The sequence below is a fragment of the Paralichthys olivaceus genome, chromosome 1, assembly GCF_024713975.1.
Source record: "Paralichthys olivaceus isolate ysfri-2021 chromosome 1, ASM2471397v2, whole genome shotgun sequence".
In the NCBI taxonomy this organism is placed as follows: domain Eukaryota; kingdom Metazoa; phylum Chordata; class Actinopteri; order Pleuronectiformes; family Paralichthyidae; genus Paralichthys; species Paralichthys olivaceus.
The window spans coordinates 23,396,946-23,418,009 of NC_091093.1; the positions used below are offsets into that span (position 1 = coordinate 23,396,946).

The 21,064-nt window shown below is 42.2% G+C and overlaps 3 protein-coding genes across 26 annotated transcripts in view; 1 reads left to right on the forward strand and 2 right to left on the reverse strand.

Moving 5' to 3' along the window:
- Positions 1 to 2,745, forward strand: part of LOC109643871 (protein TANC1-like) — a 35,080-nt gene extending 32,335 nt beyond the window's left edge. Inside the window, exon 29 of the mRNA XM_069525670.1 lies at positions 91 to 2,745. Coding sequence (XP_069381771.1) covers positions 91 to 1,450 — 1,360 coding nt within the window. The 3' untranslated portion in view covers positions 1,451 to 2,745. The remainder of the gene's footprint in view (positions 1 to 90) is intronic.
- On the reverse strand, positions 1,706 to 13,548 carry wdsub1 (WD repeat, sterile alpha motif and U-box domain containing 1). 2 transcript variants are annotated; one of them, XM_020080297.2, is made up of 13 exons: positions 13,469 to 13,548; positions 11,744 to 12,155; positions 10,678 to 10,865; positions 10,426 to 10,512; positions 9,677 to 9,770; positions 9,176 to 9,209; positions 9,038 to 9,078; positions 7,518 to 7,624; positions 7,364 to 7,381; positions 6,791 to 6,817; positions 6,269 to 6,448; positions 3,930 to 4,064; positions 1,706 to 3,799 (listed from the first exon to the last, which is right to left on the reverse strand). In XM_020080297.2, exons 2-13 carry the CDS (start codon positions 12,139 to 12,141, stop codon positions 3,648 to 3,650), a joined length of 1,461 nt encoding a protein of 486 aa, XP_019935856.2. In that variant the 5' UTR covers positions 12,142 to 12,155; positions 13,469 to 13,548; the 3' UTR covers positions 1,706 to 3,647. The 2 variants fall into 2 exon arrangements, with proteins under 2 accessions (XP_019935856.2, XP_069381778.1); XM_069525677.1 differs by having other exon boundaries at positions 13,411 to 13,539.
- Positions 13,549 to 14,646: 1,098 nt separating this feature from the next.
- baz2ba (bromodomain adjacent to zinc finger domain, 2Ba) overlaps positions 14,647 to 21,064 on the reverse strand; it is a 65,735-nt gene continuing 59,317 nt past the window's right edge. For 16 of the 23 annotated variants that reach the window (XM_069525751.1, XM_020080069.2, XM_020080068.2 and 13 more), the window contains 10 exons: positions 20,003 to 20,823; positions 19,641 to 19,890; positions 19,226 to 19,381; positions 18,796 to 18,956; positions 18,373 to 18,695; positions 17,635 to 17,770; positions 17,407 to 17,553; positions 16,624 to 16,925; positions 16,241 to 16,384; positions 14,647 to 16,108 (listed from right to left, as the gene is read on the reverse strand). In XM_069525751.1, the coding sequence (XP_069381852.1) occupies positions 15,952 to 16,108; positions 16,241 to 16,384; positions 16,624 to 16,925; positions 17,407 to 17,553; positions 17,635 to 17,770; positions 18,373 to 18,695; positions 18,796 to 18,956; positions 19,226 to 19,381; positions 19,641 to 19,890; positions 20,003 to 20,823 (2,597 nt within the window). In that variant the 3' untranslated portion in view covers positions 14,647 to 15,951. The remainder of the gene's footprint in view (positions 16,109 to 16,240; positions 16,385 to 16,623; positions 16,926 to 17,406; positions 17,554 to 17,634; positions 17,771 to 18,372; positions 18,696 to 18,795; positions 18,957 to 19,225; positions 19,382 to 19,640; positions 19,891 to 20,002; positions 20,824 to 21,064) is intronic. The other 7 variants (XM_020080073.2, XM_020080072.2, XM_069525750.1 and 4 more) reach the window with 2 other exon arrangements.

A 21,064-nucleotide genomic window follows, 5' to 3' on the forward strand; every position in this document is an offset into this window, starting at 1 on the left:
TATTAAGTGTTGCAGGAATCAGCAATGGACTCTGTGGCGATGTGAAAGAAGTACTTTTAAAGTTCCTTTCTTTCCCTCTGTTATCCCCAGGCAGTTTGCTGCAGCGCTGGCAGACCTCCATGAAGCAGCACGACTCTGTCCATCCAACCGGGAGATCCGACGCCTGCTGTCTCGGGTAGAGGAGGAATGCAAACATCATCAGAAGGCAACCAGCACCAACTCGATGCAGGGTTACAACAGGGACCTGTACACCCACCACCATCAAGGCACAGACGAAGAGACTGACGCCTATTCACAGGGAAGTCTCGAGAGGCAAGTCCCCGAGGAGCACGCTGATGCAGTGAAGGAGGACGAGAAGGAGGATGGTGATGAGGTGAGCCTGCCCTGTGGGAAAAGCCCAGATTTTTGGCCTCTGAATCCATACGCTCCAAACAGGACTCTCCCTGGAGGTGTGGCCTTCGGTTTAACAGATCAGGTGCCACATTTCCCTCAGGAAGAGTATGTACAGAACCAGCTGTTTGTGGACTTGCCTGAGCCAGTTCCTGCTATCAACAGGCAGACCCAGAACCACGGCAGCAGGACTCATCACCATTGCCACTCCCTCCAGTCAGGGGGCAGAGTTGGGGGCAGGCCTCTCTCTCTGTGCGGCCCCTCCAGTCCGCTGCCGGGTAGACACATCTCCACCTCCCTGAGGCCCGCGCCAGTGCTGGGCATCGACATCGGCCCAGGATCAGTCAACGAACACTGTGGACACAGCCCCACTGAGCTCTATCACCCCATGTCCCCCAACAGCTCCTCCCCACCTGGACCTCTGCACATGTACCAGCCCCGCTCATCCAGCTTCTCCAGGGGATCCGACAGACTTTCCACCCACTCTGTGGCTCTGGATGGCCTGGCCCTGGCTCTGGGATCCGGCATGGAGGTCAGGAGGGAGAGCGGAGGAGGGGGCACAGCAGGCTCACGGGGCTCTAGCTCCAGTCAGGCCTCCAGCGGGAACCTGTCAGACGGCGGCAGGCAGCAGGTGCTGGATGCCCCGTGCCCCATCAAGAGCAGTGGTAGCTTCAAAACAAAACCTGAGCTAAAGCCCCGGCCTTTCATGGGAGTAATGGACAAAGCAGTGCGAGTTCAGGGCCAGCAGACGTCTGGCCGTCAGGGGCAGGGAGGAGGGTTGGAGAGTTTCAGCATGTCAGTCATGGAGTTCCAAGGGTTGAACAATGACTTCAAGCGCGCCTCCTTCCAGGAGCAACTCTCTGGAAGTCAGGTAAGCAGCCAGCAGCAGGGCCGCGAGTTTGGGGAAAGGCTGCACCAGCGAGAAGCAAGAGGTTCCACATCCTCCCAACTCCGCTTTCCTGATGGGAGGCACAGACAGGCGAGCCTCACCAGAGACAACCCAGCTCTGCACATGGCTCCCATCAAACCCAAACGCTCCTTTATAGAGTCTAACGTCTGAACATAGTCTATCAAAGCACAGATACAGGCTGTTTTCCACAAACTATGCTCCACATAAGGTAGCGAGGGAGACTTGCTTTGAGAACAGCTCCGTTCCCTGAGCCTGTTTTGTAGAGTTATGCTGCTGAACTGCATTTACAATCTAGAACCGGTGTTCAACTCAGGCTACTGCGCTTTTGCTTACATGTCTACAGCTACACTTGTGTATTCAAGAAAACCAGACATACCTTAAGTAGGGATCAAAAAAAATTTGTCATTTATTGTCTCAGCTTTTAATTTATTATGTAAAATATAGGAGTCAAAGAAAGCTTTTGTGCACGAATATACAAAACCTCATGCTGTTAGTTGCAGGATATGACCATTTCTATTGTCAAGTGTCTTTTAAAAAACATTTATATTTGTACGGTGTATATTATATTTGCAGATGATATATTTCCTTGTAAGTGGTTATCTGTCAGCATTACAGGCTTTGTGTACTCGAGATTCTTTTTCTTGGTACATTTGATAACAAAACTACTGTGTACATGACATAGATGGAAACTTATCATATTATAATATTGACTTGACTGCTTCAATATTCCCAGTATATGTTATTTATTTTTGCATAGCAGACCATATTCATATGGAGTGTTTATCAGTTTATTTGGAAACGGACAGCGTTTACGACGGTTAAAAAGAAAACAAACCTTAAGAGACTTTTTACATTGCTGTATGTCCATAGTTGTCATATACCCTTTTCAGTCATACTATGGATGACAGAATGTTACCACAACATTATTGTGGTATAATAAAATATTCTAACAGTTCTACAGCTGCTTCTTTCACAGTATAAAGAATAATAATGTTGCCTAAGCTTTAGAGTTTGTAAGGATGGTCTCAAGTTCTTGTTCTTTGATGGTACAACTTTACATCTCTTAACTGATCAATTTAACCAAACCACCAAAATAAACTACTTGTATAGAAAAGTGAACATTGCTATTTCTGAAAGCAGCGGAAATGCTTTTATTTGCACAGGGGAGAAAACACTAAACTGCTCTGATGAAGTCAATATTCCCACAGAATTTGCATAAAGCGAGGTGCTGCAATGTTCAAGCAATGTAAAAAAATATTCTTACTTGTGTCACTGCAGATGGTGATTTCAGTATTTATTTATTTTTTAAATAAAGCTGCATTAAGCAATATTTCTATCGTCACAAAGGAATGTGTTAGTCCTGCTGATCTAACTGCAGATTGACTGTCGCTGTAGCTTCATGCAGTTACTCAGTTTGGTTATTCAGTCATTCAGAAAAATCATGACCACTGCACCAAAAAAATAATATCTTTTTTGGATTAATAAATAATTTCTGTATCATTCCTCAAATGGATCTTCATTTATTTTTAGCTGAAAGAGAAATTTGTCGAAAGCCAAAATAAATATTTAACAAAGCAACAAAACCCGTCTCTTTAAATATTAATTCCCTGTAATTTTCCTTCCAAGATCCATAAAAAATCAAAAAATAATTGTGATAGATATAAAGTAATTGTGGCGTGTGCAAAAGCCAATGCTTAGTAAACCTGTTTTCAAACATGATTTGCTTAATGCAGCTCGATGAGTGAATGCCACCACAGTGTGCAGACATCTCAACTGGATCAACGCACCTGCTCCTGTAAGGCTGTGGAATCCCTGTAAGCTGTCAGTAAAGATGGACGACACATCCAGTCCCACCATCCAGAAGTGAAGCCAAATCATCCTGATAACAAACGCTGCCATCTTGTGCTGATGTCGTCATTTGGAGCTAGAGTCTGCAAAGTTGCGGGGGATGAAGCCGTGGTCGTGAGATCACGATGCACATGCTCGACCTATCAGTCAGGCTCAGCTGTCAATCAAGATTTTTCACCCTGTTTTTAAAACAGCAAATAACTTAACGAAACCAAAATTACTGGAAAAATGAACACAACATATATCAGAATTAGCTAAACTGATAGAAGCCATATTTGAGAAAGATTCACTTGAAATGGTTTTTGACTTTTTAGTATGACCCATGTTCCAACCAATAACATGGAGGAGGCAGGGATTATGACCTACATTGCAGCCAGCCACCAGGAGGTGATTGAGACTCTGGCTTCACTTTGAGGGAGCCGTCATGTCGTCCATCTTTATAATACAGTCTATGATATCTGCTCTAAGTGAATGGTTTGGGGCGCAGCTCCGTCAGATGTCACTGGCTGGTCTTCCAGCGGCCAATCGCCATCTTCAGGGTGTGGTTTGGGGTGAGCAGAGTCGTCAGTAAAGGGAGGTTGGTCATGGGGCTGGAGCGGTTCTTGGTGTTGATCCAGCTCTCGATGGCCTCTCTTTCATACGAGTAGCCATCTGTTGAGAAATGTACACACTATACTTTAAGTACACAAATTACTACATTCTGAAGAAACAAACAAACATTGGTGTCTGTATCTCATTCGCCCACATGAACTATAGTGGAAAATGACTGATGCTCACGTACCAGCAGCAATGACCGGCTCCTTCATCAGCTCTCTGGTGATTGGACACAGGAACTCGTCAGGAATGCCTGAACAGACTGAATGACTCTTTAGTTCCTCCACCTTCCTCAGGAGTTTACTGCGCAGGCCCACAGACTCTACAGACATGCACACAAGAGGGAGAATAAACAAAAGTGCCAGAGGAGACAAAGGACTGTTAAATAAAACAGGGTTTCTTGTTGAACTGATCAAAACAGTAACATATATCACATAAATATCAAGGTTTTGAGCATTGGTTAGCTCCAGTCAACAGATGATGTTTTAATGGCTTTGTCTTTTTGTATAAGCATAAATTACCAAACTGATTTTATCTGAACTTGGTGGAAGGGCGGGGTGTAGCCTAAGGAGGAACCCATTGACTTTTTGAGTGGTTTCGATTAAGGGGACTGATCCAGATTTTTTTCCTGTAACATTGCGTGATAGAGTGTCTTTCATTATTGTTGTGAATTTCTCAAAAAACATTACAGAAATCTTCATGATAAAAAAATCTGGCATGTTAAGAGAACTGATATCTATGAGTATGTGTTTGAGGGGACTGTTGGGCCTTGGCAGTCACTTTACAGCGTGCCATTCTGGATATTCCTTCGTTTAGCGCGTTCCACTCTTGCATGGAGAATGAGAAGATGGATTAAAGTGATGGCAGAAGACCTTGTCTGCTGACTGAAGCAGGCCCTGGAGTGCAGTTCAGTTAGAATACTGTTTATTTAAAAATGAATGACCACAGAAAATAAAGAGCTACAGCTGAACTTCAAATGGTTTGTAGACTCCCTGCTGATCTTACTGTTACATTCTGTTTCATGTCATTCTGCTGCTTCTTTAAGAGGGAAAGCACTTTGACTGATTTCTCTCCCACCTCTGATAATCGCCTGTTTCTCCATTTTTCACTGCAGAAGATAAAATGCGCTGCGGCTTGACTCTTCTGTTAAAAAGTTGGGATTTGTGCAACGTTACTAAAAACAGAACAATGTGAACACAAGCTGCCACAGTGCTGAAGCTGTGTAAACTGAGGATTGATTGACAGAAACTGTGGGATGGAAATGACGGCATGGCAATACAACAAACATTCGCTGACAACTACATGACGAATACTGGCCTGGCTGGTAGACTGACATAAACAACACAACACTCATACTTCAGACTTGTGGTTGCACTTCTTACAGAAACTAGAATTACCACCATCCAGCTGATGCCTCCATCAACCAGTCCACTGTCAGCCTAAATATTTTTTATTTCCTGATTCATATGAGGTCACTGTGACCGTTTATCTTTGAGTCCAATTGACAACTGATCAAAATTTGAAGACATTTTCTGAAGGCAGACTTGAGACATCATGTCCAAGAGGCCAAAAACTTGGCTCTTCTTTTGTAACATTGACCTTTAACCACCAAAATCTAATCAGTTAATCCTGTTGTCCAACTGATATCACATTCATAAGGCAAAGAAAGACATTGTGACATCACAGCGAACTCAACATTTGACCTTTAATCACCAAAATCTAATCAAATCATGTTTAAATCCGAATAAACCTTTGTGCCAAAGTTCCTTCAAGGAGTTCCTGAGATATCGCGTTCACAAGACCAAAAAACATGTTTCTTAAGGCCACAGTGTCCTTGACTTTTGGCGACCAAATTAAAATCAGTTAATTTGTCCAACTGAATAATTGTACCGAGTTTAAAGAAATTCCCTCAAGGTGTTCTTCAGATAGTGTGTTAGAAAGAATAGGACAGACGGACGGACGGACGGACGGACAACCTGAAAACATTATGTCTCTAGCCGCTGGCTGTTGCCTGAGCTGAGGCATAAAAAAGACAGAAATACATCAGAGGTTTCGTAAGTCAACAATTTCAGGAAAACCTAATTTCAAGCAAGACTTGGAAATAACCAAGAAGACCTATTGACATTAGGTGTAAATCCACTTGAGACTTAAAGGGAAGTGCTGTTTTGGGGATTGAGTTATGTAACTGATGAAGTGCTCCAGATTAAAGTCATAACTGCTGAAGTCTCAAAGCTGAGTGCCTTCTCCAGTGCAGCCTGATATTATGAAACCTGAATAAAAGCTCCATCAACATTCATTCATTCCTTCACCCTTACTTGAATTTAACGTGTCTTGTTTCATCCGTGCAAATAGGTTGAAACATCCTAATCCACCCCTGTTCATTGTCACAGGACAGCAGCCGTGTAATTCCCCTGATACTGGTTTTATATCATTACATTTCAAACAGAAAGGAAGCATCAGGGCTGTGAGAGAACGAGTGTCCTCTCATTCACCGAGCTGCGTGTGTGCGACGTTTCTCTTCCTCACCTATGAGCAGCTCTGACGCCAGCGTTTCCTTGGTGAGACTGAGCAGCTCTGTCCCGTCTATGTTGTTGGCCCTGAATTTGTCCACCAATCCCGAGAGGCCTTCCTCCACCAGCCACTCTGACACATCCCCCTCCGACCAATCGGCGACCAGCAGTTTCGATTGGCCGGCTGAGGTTTTCCCTGAGAGATTGAGTCGAAGCGAGAAGGTCAGTGCTTTGACAGCTGCAGAGCTTTTTGAAAAATGGCCAAATATTCTGCGTGCAAGACCGTCCTGGAATGCTGCTGACTAATTATTGATTATGGGCCCAGAATAAATGAATATGAATACATGTCTGTCTGAGGAGTCATCGTCATTGTCATTGACACGAGATGACACTGGAAGGTGAAAAGGAGCTTGTGAGTTATAGATAGAAACATGAGACCATTACTGATTGTGAAAACAGCGTCTGAAGAGAGGTGTCTCATTTACAGATTCTTCATTTGCTTCACTGTAATATACGACACAGGCACATTTTTTCCTACCTTCATGTGATGCGAGAGCAGGTTCCTCTGAAACACAAAAACAAGGGATAAGTAACTGTAACCTAAGCAACGCAATGCAAACCTGCAGCACATGAGAATGAAGAGGAGAGTGAAGAGAGCACTTCTGTACACAACACCTGTGTCCTCCACTCCAAGAAGAAACAACACGTGACGAAGTATCTATCCATTTATCTATCTATCTGTCTATCTATTCATCTGTCTTTCTACCTGTCTATCTATCCATCTATCCTCTGTCATCTATCAATTCCTCCATATCGATCTATCCATCTATCTGTCTATCTATCCATCGATCATCTCTCCATATCCATCTATCTATCCCTCTATCTATCTAGCTAACATCTATCTGTCCATCTAATCTTCTAACTGTCTGTCTGTCTATCTATCTATCTCTCCATCTATCCAATCCTCCTTATCCATCCCCCCATCTATGCAACCCTCTACATACCTATATCTCCATTTATCCCTCTCTCCCTCCATCTATCTTTTCATCTACCCCACCACCCCTTTAATTCAAGTGTTAAAACAGTATTTAAAAGAAAAAAGAAAACTAACCAGGCAGCGTCTTCCCTCCTTTCCATTGGACAGAATGTTCAGAGGAGGCCACCACAGAAACAGATTACAAGACAAAACAAGATGTCATTTATCACCCGAGTATTGATTCTAGTCTATTTCAGTGTATCTGTTTGTGCGTTCGTGTTTCTCCCACCGTGGCCGCTGCATCTGTCCTCCAGCCTCCAGATGTTTACAGTCTTATCCATGGATCCTGTGGCAATTAGTGGTGACGTTGGAGAGAAGCAACACGCTGTCACGTACCTGCAGCAGATGACAGTCAACACCTGAATGTTAATGGCTGGCTGTGTAGCAACATAAAAAAGACTTAGAGGACTTAAAAAAAAAAAAACTGGTAAAGCAAATTAAAGAAATTTACTAAAGGCACATTTGAGATGTTCAGGGAGGCAAAACGTGTATTGTGACCTTGACCTTTGACCACCTGAATCTAATAACTTAATATGTGAGTCTAAATTAATGAAAGGGTTTCTGAGATAATGCATTCCCAAGGCAAAAGGGGGTTTTGTGAGATCACGGTGACCTTGATCTTTGACCTCTAACATTTATTCAATTTATCTTTGAGTCCAAATGAAAGTAGGAACCAAATGTGAAGAAATTCCCTCTAGGCGTTCTTGAAATATCGTGTTCACAAGATTATGACAGACATATGGATGAACAGATAACCCAAAGACATAACGCCTCTGGCCACTGGCTGTCACTGGTGCATCAGCATAAAAAAGACAGAGTAGAAGAACTGAAAGGCAAAAAAAAGGTTTCATGTGATGTTTTTGAAACATCTGAATATGAAATCTTAGTCCTGAGCCTCAGGATGTGAGGCTGCCATTCAGCTCCAGGGTTAAAAGGTGGTGATGCCAGACCTTAATATGTGGCGGTGATGGAGCTGTTCTCCATCAGAGGGTCAGTTCACTGATGGGTTACCACGTCAAAAGGCTGCACTGAAATTTAAACAAGGATAAAAACTGAATTTTCACAAAGTCACAGGAAAGGTAACGAGGAAAAGCTCTGTCTCTGAAATATAAACTAAGAGGAAGACACGCAGTAACCTAACCTCTGGATACTTCCACACTGTCGGATCATCAGCTTGTCTGAAGTCAAGTCGAGTTTCCTGGAGGCATTTTGTCAAGTGCTGTGATTCACTTTTTTACGCCATTTATCCACTTTCTGCCGTCTCCTCTATTTCCATTTCAGTTTTGTGATTTTTTTTCTTCCAAAATGACTTCCATGAGAGGAAGCGAGTTCGCTGCCTTTCAGTCACAGGTGGCTGGATGGACGTATTATTAGCTCGTACGTGTGATCGTTCAGCTGTAGCTCACATGTTCGTGTATGTGTGGGGGGGGTGCAGTGAGAACGGTCCTATATTTGCTCTTAAGATGTAGAGTGAATGTTTGGTGAACACGCTGCATCACAATAAATTGACAGTTCTGGCTTTCTGTAACTCAGCCCTCTCTGTGACTGACATCCTGTTGTGAATGAGTGGTTGCATGTTGAGCTCATTTACATTTATTACATCTTTTACATGACATTACATCTTTTGTAAAATAGAACTGTCTGAAAACAAAATTATGTCCAGTTATCTGTGGAATTTAAGATCCTAAAAATAGTTTAATTTTGAAATTGTATTTCTGGTAAAACGTAAAAGGTAAAGTGAATATTCACCTCTCGTGCTGGTTCAGCGTGTAAAGCAAAACTGCGTTCGCCTGCAAACAGAAAAACAAATGTGAACATTGTGAAAATGCAGTAAATAACTAGCGTCTGTAACGACTGAGTTAATCTGTAAAAGGGAAAATCACTTACTGCATCATAGACTGTAACAGTTTTGTCCACAGAGCTGGAAGAAACAATGAGATAGAATTGTAGCTACAACAAATGTTTTAAGAAACCAACTATAAATATGGCACAGGATGTTCATACACACATTCTGAGGAATAGAACATTCTATGTCTCCCCCAAGTGGCTTGACTGTAGTACTGCATGTTTATGCTTGAGTTGAGACTGGCCTACTTACAAGTCCAGGCAAAAATAATGTACATTGACCTCTTGATCCTAAATAGATCAAAACTTGGATACAAATGTTTTTAGTATCAAGAGACTGATGTAAAATATAGATTCAGCTTATGGCAAAATATTTTTAAGGTGTGTTGAAGACAGATACAAGACATACAGACACACAACATTTTGCCTCTGTCAGTTACTGAGGTATTATATTATTACTTAAATTCAGTTGTTAACAAGACATTTAGAAAATGGACGACAAGTGAAAACATGTTAAATATATAATAGAATTTATAGTCTTACCCAGACGCAAGCAGCTGCCCATCTGAGGAGTACGCACAGGAGAGGACTGGAGCCGACTGGCCAGTGAATGTGTGCAGGAGCTGCATCTTACAGGCTACAAGAGAAACAACTAAAGTTACATCCTCAGACAAGTCAAACAGTCGCACTAAATAAAACATTATATGGGTAGGACTGTTTTCGGGACAAAGGTTTGGACTGTCCCACGAGATATAAAAAAGATTAAAAAAGGGTCTTGAAAAAGGTCAGAAAACAAGGAGGGAAATAAGTGAATACAGACAAATGAGAAGATTTAATCTGCTAAATATGATGACGGATACAAAAACTTCACAGTAATAAATAATAACATGGAAACAGAAAAAGGGCTTGTGCTGGCAGCTAATCTAGATAAAAATAAAATGTACTTTCTTTGAGAGCAACAGTGATTTAACTTGATGTATAAGTGCTGATAAGTGTAATATTACAACAACAGAGAGAATCATTTGAAACACATATAAACATATATATATATATATATATACTGTATATATAGAAATATATATTTTTCAAATGATCCCCTGATGTTAAGATTTATAATTATTCTTTTTCTTTCTAATTATTTCTTATTTATCTTCAACTCTTTTAAGAGAGACCAGACAACAGGAGACATTCACAATCAGCAGATAAACACAAAAGAAAGAGATCATAAGAAAAAGCAACACAACAAGGACTTAATAAAAACAATCAAAAGAATCATACAATTAATAATGTACCTCCAGAGCTGAACTTGTTAATGGCCCAGATCTTCAGGTGATTGTCTTGGCCACAGGACGCCAGACGAAACTGCACGACTTGACCTCCTACAACACAAAGACATACAAATATATCAAACCAAACAAATCACAAACTATTCAACTAGTGGAAAAGACATAGAGGAAATGTATCAAAAAATATATATTATCTTCATCATTGATCATTCTGATTTCATTTAATCATTTCTTTATCCTCACGATGGTTCTTCTCACCACCGAGGACGTCAGGAGCAAACGTGCAGCAGGTGACCCCCAGGTCGTGGGCGTTCTTCTCTGCGTGGAGTTGGTTCATGCTCAGGTCCCACAGACGCAGGTCTCCGTAGGTGGAGCCGGTCATGAACACCTGACTGCAGGGGCTGAAGGAGCAGGCCACCATTGTTGTGTCGCTCACGGCTCCGGTCCTTCACAAACACAACCAACAGCAGCAGACGGCTCAGTTTTCAGTTCAGCTCATCGTCATTGTTCAAGAACAATAAAACATGGAGCTGAGATGACAGGTGTTTACACTGAGGTCTGATCTGTTTCATAGTCCACTCTATATCTGTATGAATAGTAAGCCTGCAGCAAACAGATGATTATTAATAAATAGGGCCTGACTGATTCATTCAATGCCTGATATCTAATATAAGCCTTTCACAGACATATCTATATGTATATTTATTTGATGATATGAAAATTTTTGTTTTACAGAATAAAGGATGCAGAAACGATTCGCATGTATGTTTATATATTAAAGAAAAATATGATTATCTTCTTAATTCAAGTTCTATTTATGTGGTTGTATTAGTATTTTCAGATCGGTTGGGATATGGAGGATGTCATGTGCTTCAAATGAATAGTTTTATGTGACCAATGGTCAAAACCTGAGACACATTTAAATCAAATAAAAATAAAACAGAGAGAGAGAGATACTGGGATGAGCACATTTTTCTTGATGTGTTTTTAAAGATAAAATAAATGGACACCAAATTTGAAAAGGATAGTTTCAAAGTGCGTTACCTGCATTATCTACTAAATGATGGGAAAACGTGTAACAGGCTCAGCTCTTATTTTCTTTTTCGGCTAATTTGACAATTCCACAATAAAATGATTTTTTTTTTCTCTCTACAATGTCAGAAAGTAGTGAAAATTCCCATCACACAGATTTTTATATAGATAGATATGAGATATTAAATGTATACTGATGTAAAACAAACAAAAGAAGCAAATGCTCTAAATTTCAGAGACTGCAAATAGGGAATGTTTGGCATTTTGCATATTTTGCATATGAATCATTTACCTGCGCAGCTGTTTGGACGGGAAATCCCACAGGGCCAGAGTCCCATCAGATGCACCAGTGACCAGGTGGGCAGAGTCAGGAGAGAGCGCACAGATCCTCACAGGGCTGCGACCCGGATGCTCCATGATGGCCTCGATCTCTCCGGTGACCATGGACCAGACCACAGCGGTAGAGTCGGTCGAGCACGAGGCGAGGAACTGTCCGCAGGGGCTGAAGCAGCAGCAGTGGACGCTGTAGCCATGTCCTGACAGCGGTGAGAAGGGCAGCTCTGAGAAGTCACTGGTGCTGTATATCCTGAGAGTTTTGTCCCCAGAACACGTGGCCAGCAGTTTGGCTGAGAAGGCACACCAGTTGACATCGTCCCGATGGTCATGTAGAGTGCAAATCAGAGACGTCATTTGGAGAGCCGGCCCTGAGGTTTCCATAGAGAGAACAAGTATATTCAAACAATTCTATACAGACAAGGGTGTTGAATAAAAAAAAAAGATCACAGCAGCTGATTCCTTATTCACTAAACATTTAGAGGAGATAATTCTTACTGTATTTATCCCTGAGGGGTTTACACTGTGGGCTCAACAACAAAAGCTGTCGTTACGTCTTAAGTGAAGTCCCATGACTGTTAAACCAACATAGTCAGGTCTCAATTCCCGAAAGATAAACTGTGAGAGTATTTCAAGTTTTACATCTTAAGGAGAAACAGAAATCAAACGACTAATCTTCCTACTGGAGCCTAAAGAAACATCCTAGATTTCCACAATGACAGGTTTTGTTTCCTAACAACCTCCATCTGTCCCACAGGGGCCATTAATGTCGATGATTAACCCCACACAGCAGAACGAGCTGAAAGTTCACTGATATAAAACTAATTGTTCACTAACTTTCAAATACAAAACACATTTTAAGTCATTCATTATGAAGACATTCGAAAAACTAATATTATAAACTGCTTCTTGGTGTTTAAGTGACTGAATGAAAATATATATTCAAACATTGAGAAAACTGGCCTGTCTGTCACTGTCTGTTTTTATCGATTTTAATAAGTTAAATGTTAAATCTTTTTTGCTTTAAGTTGTCAGATCTTCAGGGAGTCAAATCTCAATGAAGTCAGTTTACAGCTTTACCCTCATCACCACCGTTGGTCTGAAGGAAATAACATAATAGTACAGTTTGAGCAGCAGCAGTCGGTCGATCAACAGGAAATGAACTGGTAACTCATTTCATGGACTCATCAAAGAATAGTTTAGTCATTTTATTAAGTAAAGTGTAAAACATTTGCTGGTGGCAGCTTCTGAAATATCAGGATCTGGTCACAGCAGTGAAAGAGAAAAATAAATAAATACATAGACAATATAAGAACATATGTGAGTTACCCTGTGGAATTAGTCTCACGAATGTCTCATATCCTAAACACACATTTGACATTTGATTACTCAAAAAACGAATCTACAGATTTAAAGCGTTGAATAAAGCTGTCCTTGTTTTTCTCGCCTCCATCTGATTTAGTTTGAAATGTGCATTTTGTTCTTCACTGACTGAACTTTAACAAACTGAAGCCTCACAGAGGCTGCAGGTCCTGTAGCTACATGCTAAGCTAGCGACGCTTCAGAGACGACGGGACGAAATATTTTCACCTCAGCGGAAACAAACCGTGTCGGAAACAAACGAACCAACAAACTGAGGCTGTAAACGAAGAGAAACGAGGCTTTAATTCCAGCGACATCTCACCGCAGCAGCTTCTCTTCTCCCGTCCACTCGTCCGCTCGCTCCAGGTTTGTTTACTTCCTACTTGAGCAGCTGATCGTGACGTAATGCCTCTGACGTCACCAGGACGTTTTCATTTCATGTATTTATTCATTTGCATTTTTAATTTAATGACTTTTCTAATTGTGTTTTTAACCCACGTGTGTCTGATTCTACAAACATGCGAACAATCTTTAAGTTCTACTTACACTGAAATATTTGTATATACTGTATGTATGTATTTTTATTACTTGTATTTAGTTTTTGTATTTGTTTGTCAGTTTTACATTTGGATTTAATTTAATTATATTATTATAATTGTGTATCTGGGAACATTGTCAAACTTAAATTCACATTAAAACGGTTTTTTTTACATCTGTAGAGAAAAAGAAAAATGTCGCCTTTCATCAGATTTCCTCATTCACGGAATTCCCCAAACACCCCAGTAAATGTGTTAAAAAGAAAATAAGCTTTACTGTCTACATGTTCTTCTAAAAAATATCTTTATATACATTAGGTGAATTTTTTTTTACGTATTTAGTTTTATTTGTCTATTTCACAATTCTAATTGTGTTTACCCCACGTGTTTCTGGGAACTTTGTCAACTTCACGACTTTATTTTGTCTGGTATTTTTAGTTATCTGTCAAGAAAAAGAAAAATGTCACCTTTCATCAATTTAATTTGCAAAATTCCCTGAACACTGGTGAATCTATAAGAGAAATGAAACTCGAGTGTCTTTGTGTTCTACTTAGATTATTTCCTGAAACACTGACAACTGTAGAAACTAAGACCTGTATGTAGTTAATTTGATCTGATTCATTTCTATTTTACTTTCTCATTTCATCTATTATTATTTGTTCATGACTTGGCTGCAACTGAGATTTCACTGACTTTGAAATCCATAGAAATTTCAGCTTGGCTGCCATTACTTCCAAAATGACATGTGAACTTATTATTTTAATCAAACGTAATCAACAATAATAAAACTTTTTACGAATTCTAAAAACCTGACCTTTCACAAAAGTCTAATGCTTTAAACTGAACTCAGTCAGCTGGTGTTCATAAATGCATGGAAAAGGTGCAGTGATGAGTTTATCAATCATTCAAAATTGATTTTGATCCATTGACAAGCTGGTGATTGAAATAAAACAAGTGTGAGTCATTTACGTTGAAAAACATCCTTTTAATAGGTCCGTGCCACACACTAGTGAAAAATAAAGCTCCTACAAAAGAATGATACTTTTATTCCACAATATCTTAAATAAAGTAACTTCAAGTACTCTTGACTTGGGTACAAAAAAATCTAGCTGCCTCCATCAGGCCACAACACACAGCAAGGTTCAACACAGTGGTTACAAATGGCCTTAGGTCCTCTGTATTGTGGCAGATTACGAGGAAATGCGTCATGGAAGCATAACTGAATGCTTGTTGCTCCTTTTTTTCTGCTATGGTGAGGAATGATTTCTGTGTCACTGTCCAACTTCGGAGGCCTTGTTGGATTGAAATCATATAAAAAAAGAAAAACATAATGTTGTCATAAGAATGAAAACTAAAAAACAATAACATCCCCTACATGCCCCTGTTGGAAGGGTAGGCACTACCAAGATTAAGGATACCACAGTGTTTGCAGAGGATATGTATATACTGTACAAACAATATTTATGATAATGTTTTCATCACGTTCACTAAAATAGAATGCTACAATCATTCTAAGGCATAAACAATATCTTAATATTCTTAAACAATTTTTACACATCGTTCCAAACAAGACATAATATTGACATTAATAAACAGTATATACACATGAGTCACCAACTGTTCCTCTGCCGTTCCTGTAAATAAATGCAGTTTTACAGTTTGAACAAATGAATACAGTATTCTGATGCCCCAAAGCACTGAACAGTGTAAACAGTTTTTTTTTCTTGGCTTTGTTTGATATTTGGGAGAAAAATTACAACACAAAGACACATTCCTTTTTTTTTTTTTTTTTAAATTCAAAGCAGTTCAGCTGACTCTTCCTTTTCATAGAAAATGAAGTGGACCTTGATTCATAAATAATTATTACAAAATTAAATACATTCACTATAATACGATTAAATAACAAAAGAATATTTACAAGTAGTGGAAAGTATTCTAGCGCAGACACATCAGTGACAGTTGAGGATTCATTCAGTGCAGTGTTCTGAGACAGGGAATGGTATTGCACTACGACACCCCATTTCTCTGGGACTCTTTGGGGCTTTTATCCCTGTTGTAATAAATCCAGCGCACCTCATGTAATTACTTTTTTTTTTTTTCAAGGTGACATCTCTCCTAAGAAGAACACCATGGGTTCCTTATTAAGGATTTGATTCTTCTTCCATCCTGCAAAGCCGCATATCTCCATCAGGGAATAAAAACAAAAGTAAAACCTGGTGCTCCGATTTGAAACGTTATTGGGTTTATGGGGAGAATCTGAACAGTTTGTTTAGTTTGTTTGTTTCAGAAGCTCAGTCCAGCGCTTCTCGAAGAACTTCCTCATGTTATGACCGGCTCGGCCAATGTCTGAATTGTCTTCATTGAATTTTTCGCAGTTGTCAAAGACCAAGTTGACATCGATGATGAAAGTCTCCAGATTTTGATACCTGAAATAAAAAAAACTTGTATAAATCATTTCCTGAATAACATTTCCGTCTCTGAATTTTGTAATTCTACTTTTAAACCCTGAAGGATTTCAGCTGTAAAAACAGAACAAACGGAGGCGATCGGAAACTCACTGGCTGCTCACAAGCTTCTCACGTATGGTGGAGAAGTCCATTGGTTTCTTGATGACCTTCTTGTAGCCAGGGACTGATTTCAGGTTGACGGGTGTGAGGAAAGGCCATGCATCCTGATGCCGCTCCAGCTCAGCAAGGAGTACCCTGATGAGCACAAACACACACAGACAAGAATTTTATGTGTAAGAGAAAAACCCTTTAAATATCACAGTGTGAAAAACTGTCAAAGAAAACCCACAATAGCATCTTATTTACTGATGAAGACTCATTATCTCCCTGCAGATACAGTCGCCTGCAGCTGCTGTCGGACTGTTTCGAAGAAGGGGATGAATAAATGAAGAATTCAACAGAGAGACAAGTGTGAGCAGGTCGGGGGCACATACCTGCATAATCCCAGGTCCCTGTTGTTGTCTCTAGCTGTCTTGGCTCTCTTTACACACACAGGGCTCTCCTGATTGGCTGCTGGCAGAGCAGGTGAGGCCTCCTCCGTTTTCCTCTTCCTGTTGGTGTCTTTTGCCACTTTCTTGGGCGTGCTGCTGGCGCTCGCAGAGTCCTCCTCCGATACTTCCCCGTTGCCAGTCTGCTTCCCGTTCTTCTTCGCTTCTCCGCCTTTCTTGACGCCTCCTCCGCCCGAAGCTGCTGGTTTGCTTGGAGGCTTTTTGTTTTTGGGGGAAGGACCACTCGCCTGCAGAGTAAACAATCCATTATGGTCTGGGGCAACTCAAACAGATAGAGTGCAGCACCCCACTGATATTATAGATACTGATATTTGCTTTTCCTTAAATAGCAGATCAATTTGTTATGTCTTACATCACTCATCCTTTAGTTGTTCCCGGACCACATCCACATAAAAACATTCTTGTAAAGCTTGCAATAAAATCTGTTGTTGTCCAGATTACTGGAGCATGAATATGAATGGAAACTTTTATTGTCACTTAATGGGCTTAATGCCAATTCCATTGAGTTGAGAGGAAAATAAAAATGCAAAATCTCAGACTCAGAATTCTTTGAGCTCCTGGTGACATGACTCTTATTTCATCTCATCTCCCTCCATATGCATAACAGCCTAAAAAGCCCGAATATAATTCAAAGAAAGAAATTCTTGAGCATGAAATAGTATTTTTGAGTGAATGCAGATGACAATTCATTATTTAAGGCTCTGATACCTTGGATATGCAGGCCGGGCAGTACCAGTCTCCCTCTGGGATACTGGTGATCTTGGGCTTGTGACAGTAAGTGTGGCAGCCTTTGTCACAGCCATCACACAGCAGGAGCAGGTCCTCATTATCGCCCTTCCTGCACATCTGACAGTACTACAGAACAAGGGCAATCATTATTTCAATTAAAGAGGAGGAAATATTCATATTGTGGTCATTTTTTTATCTGCTACTCACCACTTTCATGATGGACCTCTCCCAGGCGATGGACTTCTGCAGTTGCTGGATGCACATGGCCAACTGGGCAGCACTGCGCACTTCGCTCAGGGCCTTCCTCCACACCTTCATACCGTGGGCCACCTCCTCCTCGCCACTGAGAGTAGATAATGTGGAAGGATGGGATGATGATGGGAAAAAAGAAAATACACACACATATGTCAATATATGGGTGAAGTCACACACACACACACACAAAGCAGTAAACTGATCAGCTGAACCAGCTGCCAACAAGACAGCCGACCATAAAGAGCTCCAGCTGTGCAGAGACAGGCATGAGGATTTTGGGGGGGTGTAGGGCGCTGGAGGAAAGGCACACACCGATTCTGTCATGTTAGGCGAACGTTCATGCAGAAAGAGTGAAGGAGTAGAACCAGGGTATATTTTAGAGTGGGAGCCATGAGTGTGCCCACAACCAAGGTTACTGATGCAAAACACCATGCAGATGACTGCAGAAAAGCAAAAGATGCCAGTAAACAATGACTGTACAGGAAAGGGGAGCCCCCCACCACCCTCCCTAAAAATTGCACAAGACCAAAGAAAAAAAGAAAAAATGCCACAAGCCACCAAACAAACCTGCTGTGAAAGCAGCAAAGACCCTCACTTCTTTTGATAATATGGGAAACACAAAGCACACACAGAAGACAGGAAAGGGTCTTAGTGGGAGAGTGGGGAGCTTTGGTTGGAGAAATGACCTACCCTTCCCTGTCAGCACTAGTGGATGGGGCGGGGGCAGGGACAGTGACCGTACCCACATTATCCAGCCTGATCTGAATGGTGGTACCTAAGGGGCTCCTCAGGTACCTTCTCTCGATGTTGCGCTCCAGATCAGCCAGACGTGTCACTGCTATGTCCAGCGGGTTATCCGGGTGACGCGTCACCCCACCCTTCTCCCCGCGCTCGTCGGGATGCTCCTTGGAGTCCTTGTCTCCGGTGCCCGCTGATGCTGATTTTGTGAGTGGCTTGTGCTCGTAATACACCAGGTCCTCCCGCTCAGACTGAGGGTCCGGATACGTCCAGCCCTGGGAGAGGAAATGAGCTGTTTCAGCTTTTGGCCTCTGATCACACCACTTCACATCAACACGTTTTTTACATTAAAAAATGTGTGTTCTAGTATTTTACCTTCACCTGCAGGCTGGCTGCGGTGACCTTCCTCTCCAGCTCCTCGACCTGCTGCAGGACGGCAATGTCCATCTCCATCGCCTGTTCCTCAACACACCAGCCTCGCACTGACTCCACACTGACCTGGCTCTCCTCCAGATCCCGCAGCTCGATCATGGCCACTAGATGGACGACATGTTAGATATCAGTCAGTCATGAAAGCAAGAAAACCCATGAGCCATGGAGCCAAACACATGCAGATGTAGTTCAGTCATTAATAATGCAGCATTCACAGTGTATTCATGGATCATCAAGGACATGCTTCTAAGTTTGAATGGCAGCATACCAAATCTGTATTTATTACTATAAAAATAATCTACTGACTACAAGCTCTCAGTCCTGCTTATGAGTGCAGTGATTATGTGCTCGGGAGAAGTGCTGAGATGCTTACCTTCTTTGTGTTTGGTGCAGACCTGGGGGATGATCTCTATGTATTTCTGCATCTGCCTCTGGAGGCCCTTCTCTCTGATGCCTCGGCTGTGGAGAGCATTGACTAAATTCCTCAGCTGCTCAATGTCAGAAACCCGCCACCACCCTGTCAGCATCTCTGAGACAAGGAGCACAAACTGGCATTAAACTCCAAGACACTGAACACACATCACTGTAACAAAAATGTGCTTCATTCAGCTATGTTATACCCAAATGAAACCAAGTACAGCAGAGCAGAACCCTCCCTAATCCAATTATCTTGGATTATTCAGGCAAGTGAAATCTTTTCATGCAGGTAAAATATTGTCAACTTAAAAAATGAGGGTTTATCATGATCTCTGCTTTAATCCTTCTCAATGTGTTTATTTCTCTCTCACCCTCTGGGATGGGCCGAGGCATGGAGTGGTCGAGGGATTTGGGCATTTCCAAGGCAGGAGAGGGCATGGAGGAGGTTTTCTCAATGCGAGGTAAAGGCGATTCACTCTTACTGGAGACACTTGCTGTGTTGCCCTCCAGTGAGTGACCCGGCATCAGGCTGGGGCTGCTGCACAGAGGCAGGCTGGGACTTATAATGCCGCTGGGCCAGCTTCCAAAAGACACTCCTAGCAATGAACCACCTGACTTCACCTGGGGAGAAAAGAGAGTAAACAAAAGGGTGAGGGAGGTGGAGGTGGATGACATAATAGAGAGGGGCACACTTAAGGTTATCTGGCACACAGGCTCCAGCCAACACACTCACCTGCAGGGCTGACATTGGGTAGTTGAGGAGGCCGGCTGGATGGTGTGGGCTGGCAGAGGCTGAGGCAGCAGAAGGGGTGAGAGGCAGGGCAGGGGATGGAGGTGGGGATCTGGGCCTGGCTGGGGTGGAGGATGCCTGGGGAGACACGCGTGGCGCTCCTGGAGGAGTCGTGGTGAGGGAAGAGAGGTCACAGGGGTTGCGAGGGAGCAGACTGAACCAGTGTCCGCTCCTCTCCGTCAGGACTCTGAGCAGCTGGTCGTTGGCTTGAAATGAGAGGTATGGAGACGGAGCGGGGGACGAGGACAGGGGAGTGTTTCCTGGGCTTTCACGTGGGCCTGGCAGGCACGGAACAGGTAAAGAGGTGGAGCCCGGGGGAGGGATGTTTGTCATGTCATTAGTGGTCACCAGGGAGGGGGTTGATGCTACTGCCGGCTCAGAGGTATTGTGAGTGGGGGAGGTTGCTGTTACTGAGGCCGTGGCGCTATGAGTGCCCACGGGGCTGCCGTTTTGCCTCACATGGGGACTCTGCTTGTTTTCTGCCTTCACAGTTTCTTTGCCGACGTCCTTGCTGACGTCCCGGATTGTGCACAGTTTGGACACACAGCCTTGCTGAGGGTAGAAGAGACTCGGTGAGTTCTTCTTCCCCTCATGCTCCTTTTCCTCCTCTTCAAGTTGCTCCAAACCTTGTGATCGAACACTCGGCCCGTCAAGGTTGGCGTGTTTCTCCTTTTCCAACTCGATCTCCTGTGGTTCCTCTTTGACCTTGACCTCCTCCGCCGCCCTCCTCCTCCTCTGTCGCTCCTCCTCCAGTTCCTCTGGTGCTGCAGAGGATTGAGAGAACGTGAAAACTCGTACTACTGTGGTTGGTTTTACAACTGAGCAGATTTTTCTACACTTGCCTTTGGAGGATAAGTAGAATTGTGTCAGATTATCTGAGTCTACAGATGCAATATAATAGTTTTAGAGAAGATAAAGTAAAACGTAATCAGAAAACTTTATTGTGCACAACCTGCTGAACTTGCAGTTGAACAAATATATTTACAAGATTTATTTCTTCCTCTT

What these genes read in the sequence shown, in the direction of transcription:
- wdsub1 (XM_020080297.2), bottom strand. Translation starts at nt 12,141, where the DNA reads ATGACGTCTCTGATTTGCACTCTACATGACCATCGGGACGATGTCAAC. An exon ending in TGCTCCTGACGTCCTCGGTG is followed by an intron (nt 10,513 to 10,677) that starts GTGAGAAGAACC and finishes TTTGTGTTGTAG; the next exon opens with GAGGTCAAGTCGTGCAGTTT. An exon ending in GGCGTCAGAGCTGCTCATAG is followed by an intron (nt 4,065 to 6,268) that starts GTGAGGAAGAGA and finishes GCATGTCTGTAG; the next exon opens with AGTCTGTGGGCCTGCGCAGT.